The sequence below is a fragment of the Sinocyclocheilus anshuiensis genome, unplaced genomic scaffold (assembly GCF_001515605.1).
Source record: "Sinocyclocheilus anshuiensis isolate Anshui unplaced genomic scaffold, SAMN03320099.WGS_v1.1 scaffold250, whole genome shotgun sequence".
Lineage (NCBI taxonomy): Eukaryota > Metazoa > Chordata > Actinopteri > Cypriniformes > Cyprinidae > Sinocyclocheilus > Sinocyclocheilus anshuiensis.
In genome coordinates this window covers 231,295-233,390 of record NW_015547652.1, presented here as the reverse complement: position 1 = coordinate 233,390, position 2,096 = coordinate 231,295, and the positions used below count along the sequence as shown (strand labels likewise).

At 35.8% G+C, this 2,096-nt stretch overlaps 1 protein-coding gene across 1 annotated transcript in view; it reads right to left on the bottom strand.

Annotated features, from left to right (window-relative positions):
• LOC107702029 (Fc receptor-like protein 5) overlaps positions 1 to 2,096 on the bottom strand; it is a 13,181-nt gene extending 11,085 nt beyond the window's left edge. Inside the window, exons 1-3 of the mRNA XM_016504207.1 lie at positions 2,032 to 2,096; positions 1,889 to 1,915; positions 780 to 1,040 (exon numbers count right to left, since the gene is read on the bottom strand). Coding sequence (XP_016359693.1) covers positions 780 to 1,040; positions 1,889 to 1,915; positions 2,032 to 2,074 — 331 coding nt within the window. The 5' untranslated portion in view covers positions 2,075 to 2,096. The remainder of the gene's footprint in view (positions 1 to 779; positions 1,041 to 1,888; positions 1,916 to 2,031) is intronic.

Below are 2,096 nucleotides of genomic sequence, written 5' to 3'. Positions count from 1 at the left end.
CCCCCCGACTCTACAGCGCTGTCTGTTTAGCCCCGCCCACCGATTCACGCATGTAGTGTTTACGAGAGAAGCGAACGCACAGGTCAAAGCAGAAACCAAACAATAAAGATGCTCTGAAGACAACAAAACTGCAGTGCAAAGTTGTGGAAAAACAGTGTTTGCATTGCCTTTCTTCTGATCCCAACGTTATAGGAAGGAGTGGATGAACTTTATTTTTAATACAGATCCAGGCCGCGTCAGTAAGAACTTGTTCCTTTGTTCACTTCATTTTACCGCGGATTCGTTTACAAACAAGGTACAATTCGACGCGGGATTTTCAGAAAGATTGAAACTAAAAGAAGTTGCCGTGCCGACTATATTGGATCCGACAGTAATGACAAGTTGACAATTGTAACTGTTTTATTACGTGCTCACTATTGCTTTGTCTGATAAACAGATTGTTTGATATGAGTATTTATGTGTTTTTGACCTATATCACAGCAGCGTTAATTTGTGAAGGATGTAGACTGTCAATCATACACAACTGTTAGCCAATCACAGCAGTGGGCGTTTACTTCTGAGTCTACAATCCTCCACTCTATTCAAACAGAGCGTTCTGGTGAGGGGGGTTAGAAAAACAGGACAGAAAATAGCCTATTACTTCTAAATTATGATGTTTTTTGATGTAAAAATCTTGATAACACTGGACCTCAGAGAACAGTACAAAATAAAAAACAGAGGCAGTTCATGACCCCTTTAATTATGATAACTCACACATGAATTCAGCACATTTTACTCACTCACTGCATGGAAGTGGATGGAGTTGCTGGTTTGACCTCCGGCGGTCAGTCTGCAGTAGTACTCGCCCTCTGACCCCTCGGTGATCTGTAGGGTGAAGGTGACCTTGACGTTGTTTTCTGCTGCAATAAGATCCCCTGCATCCTTCCAGAGTTCATAGGTCAGAGGTGAAGACCAGCCTGGAACTGCACAGTCAAACTGGACTTCTGATCTCACATAGGCCTCACTGGGTCCAGACAGAACTGGTTTCAGAAGCAAACCACCTGCACAGAGATCAACCGAACTTGCGTAAAATATCCAAATAATTAATCATGGCTTAGTTTATTATTAGACATGTGCATCTATTTGATTGCAATAGTAATAGTACAAAAAAAAGAAAAAAAAATTATTTAGGTTGCTTGCGAAAAAATTATAATTTTTAATCAGTTAAAAGTATGAACAGTCATCTTTTGCATGCATTTATTTTGATTGCCTAGAATCAGCATAAATATGTTATTTGTGAAAGAAATTAAAGGGGTCATATGATGCTTTTTTAAAGATCAATCTTAACTTTGATAAAGAATATCTCTTTGGTTTTGAGACTTTAGTCTTTGCAACTTCAGGGATCTTATCTATGCACAATCAGCTTGTAACACTTCAAAGAGAAAGGAAAACTTGAAATCGCATCATATGACCCCTTTAAGTTTTATCAATTAAAAAGCATGAATAGTCATATTTTCATTATGCATTGATTTTAGTTGCTTAGAATCAGCATATATTTTAATTGTGAAAGAAAAATAGATTTAATCAATTAAAAAGTTTGAACGTAGATTGGACAGGTTTAAAAATATATAAACCTGATTAATGTGCATTTAAAACATATTCAGTCTATTAGTACTATTACATTAAACTCATTCTTGTTTCACTTACGTATGGCTGACAAATATGTATCACATTAAGTTTAATTATGTTAACATTGTGTAATTCAAATGGATTGAAATTTCATATGCAAATTTTATATTAAAATTAATAAATCTTAAATATAGGGCTACATACAAAAAAAGTACATGCTTAAAAAACAAACAAAAGCGTTAAGCTCAGGATGAGTGAAATAAATAATAAATAGAAGTACCGATTTCTGTCACAGGTTCCAACAAAACTGAAACACAGAAGGAGAATCCAGTAAGTATACAATAAGTGATGTTTACTGTGAACTTTATGAGTAAATTAAGTATTTCATTGATAAATATATCCGTAAATATATCAGTAACTCACCACAGAGTGACAGGAGGAGGAAACGGAGGCTTCCAGCCATCATACAGGCATTCAGTCGACTACTG